The following is a 2,539-nucleotide window of genomic DNA, read 5'->3' as shown; positions in this document are numbered from 1 at the left end:
ATGTATGAATTTTGCAGGAACACGTTTAGTCCATTATATCCACTTTAACATCCTGGATAGTGTTCATATTGACAAACCATCTCTAATCCTATCCTCTAGTCTACCATATTCCTAGACTTCACTGGCAGTCTTCACTCCACACGTTGAGAGGTGAAGCCGGCTGCCCTTCTGGGTCAGATGGGGACTTGGAGAACTTTTCTTTCTAGCCAAAGGATTGTAAATACACCAATCAGCACTCTGTGTCTAGCTAAAGGTTTATAAACGTACCAATCAGCACTGTGCAAAAAATGCACCAATCAGCACTCTGTTTCTAGCTAAAGGTTTGTAAATGCACCAATCAGCACTCTGTAAAAACGCACCAATCAGCTCTCTGTGTCTAGCTAAAGGTTTGTAAGCACACCAATCAGTGCTCTGAGTCTAGTTAAACATTTGTAAACACACCAATCGGCATGCTGCAAAAACGCACCAATCAGCGCTCTGTGTCTAGCTAAAGGTTTGTAAATGCACCAATCAGCACCCTGTAAAAATGCACCAATCAGTACTGTGTCTAGCTAAAGGTTTGTAAATGCACCAATCAGCACTCTGTAAAGTGCACCAATCAGTGCTCTCAGTCTAGCTAAAGGTTTGTAAACACACCAATCAGCACTCTGTAAAAACGCACCAATCAGCACTGTGTCTAGCTAAAGGTTTGTAAATACACCAATCGGCACTCTGTAAAAACGCACCAATCAGTGCTCTGTGCCTAGCTAAGGGTTTGTAAATGCACCAATCAGCACTCTGTAAAAATGCACCAATCGGTGCTCTGTGTCTAGCTAAAGGTTTGTAAATGCACCAATCAGCACTCTGTAAAAACGGACCAATCAGCACTCTGTAAAATGGACCAATCAGTACTCTGTAAGATGGACCAATCAGTAGGACATGGGCGGGGCCAAATAAGGGAATAAAAGCTGGCGACCCAAGCCATCTCTGGCAAACTTCCTGCCTCATAAGCAGACATTCCATTGTACATTTTTTCTGAGTTTCTATTGAGTGGCTAGTCTGTGTTCTAGGCAGAGGCTCGGCAAGCCTACTGGTCCGGTTGCAAAGCCTAAGACCGAAGCCTGGTTGGTGGTTTGAGTAGCTCTGAGTCTTCTACGGATTCCAGAAAAGTAGCAGGAAAATTCACAGCGCTCAGGAGGTAATTGCCAGTTATTGCTCTACTGGTTCCAATTTTAGTAGCAAATGAGCAATGTATAATGTATCAAGCTTATTAAAAAATATAAATGAGAAATAAAAGTGCTCACAAGGGGAATGGGAAATTCACAAAGTTTTATAAGATACAGTCATTACCAGAGCTGACATCTGACAGCTGCTAGGCGCTGTGTGGTGCTGATATCTCTGTGATGCCTTATGGGCTGTGTGCTCAAGGCAGCTCAGTGCAAAACCCCGAGGGGCGCTCAACTGATTACTGCCTTTCTTGTTGAGGGGTGCTGACTTCGGAACTGTCAAGTCCCTAGACCTACCAAGGCAATCTAGTTCGAAGCATGCTCAGCCTCCTTTTGAAAGAGAGATAAGGCAAAGGTTTTGTCTTTCAAGCACAAAGAGGAAACGTTCATCCAGATTTTCAAAACCTGCAGGATTGGGATAAGATGCCATCCCTGAGGATTTAACAGATACTACCTTCCTCCATCATCCCCTCCACCCCCAACAACTCTAGTACCTTATTATCTTGAAACCCAATGATAGCAATATCCCCATAAATTATCTCCCCACAGGCAGACTGCCCCCTGACTGTATTCCACCCTGTGTCCTGGTGTGCCAAATTAGTATTCCTCAAGCCCCCTGAGAATAATGTCACTTAACCTCATTCAGCGGCACTTGTCTGATCTGCAATTAACTCACCGACATTTCAGTCTAGAATTCACCATTTTCACCAATGGAGTCCCACACTACCTACCTCATCAGTGTTATCGCCCACTCCTCCCCGGCGGTGACCGCCATTTCTGCTGAACAAATACACCCATGACTTCCTTAGCACAGATTACACCCTTATGCCTCCTGCTGGGTGGGCCTTTTCTGCCTGGAGTTCATCCTTCCTCCATTCCACTCCACGAAGTCTTTTCCAAACCCTTGTTCATATAAACCTACCGTGGTTCAGGCAGTATGGGAATGGAAACAGGTGGAGGAAGAAATGTAACCTGCTCTTGCAGGGGTGTCACATTCAACATTAAACCCGTTTCACTTACGCAGACTCAACTTGGCAACAGGGAGACACAGCACAATTGAAATGGTGCAGGCAATTCAGCCTGGTGTTCAACTAGGAGCCTGTGTCCTAGAAAACAGAAATGGGGCTGAGACTCACCTGTCCTCTCCAAAGTCCCCAGATCCCTGAAGCCCCTTAGAGTGGAAACATCTTGCCTCAAAACCATCCTAGACTTGATTAAAGAGTTTCTCAGCTGGGCGCGGTGGCTCACACCTGTAATCCCAGCACTTTGGGAGGCCGAGGTGGGCGGATCATGAGGTCAGGAGATCGAGACCATCCTGACTGACATGGTGAAAC

General features: G+C 45.6%; 1 protein-coding gene across 1 annotated transcript in view; it reads right to left on the bottom strand.

Moving 5' to 3' along the window:
* HS3ST3A1 (heparan sulfate (glucosamine) 3-O-sulfotransferase 3A1) overlaps positions 1-1,980 on the bottom strand; it is a 68,184-nt gene extending 66,204 nt beyond the window's left edge. Inside the window, exon 1 of the mRNA XM_011979749.1 lies at positions 1,937-1,980. Within this exon, the coding sequence (XP_011835139.1) occupies positions 1,937-1,980 (44 nt within the window). The remainder of the gene's footprint in view (positions 1-1,936) is intronic.
* Positions 1,981-2,539: the final 559 nt, after the last annotated feature.

Source organism: Mandrillus leucophaeus, unplaced genomic scaffold (assembly GCF_000951045.1).
Source record: "Mandrillus leucophaeus isolate KB7577 unplaced genomic scaffold, Mleu.le_1.0 Scaffold205, whole genome shotgun sequence".
Lineage (NCBI taxonomy): Eukaryota > Metazoa > Chordata > Mammalia > Primates > Cercopithecidae > Mandrillus > Mandrillus leucophaeus.
This window is presented reverse-complemented; position numbering and strand designations above follow the sequence as displayed.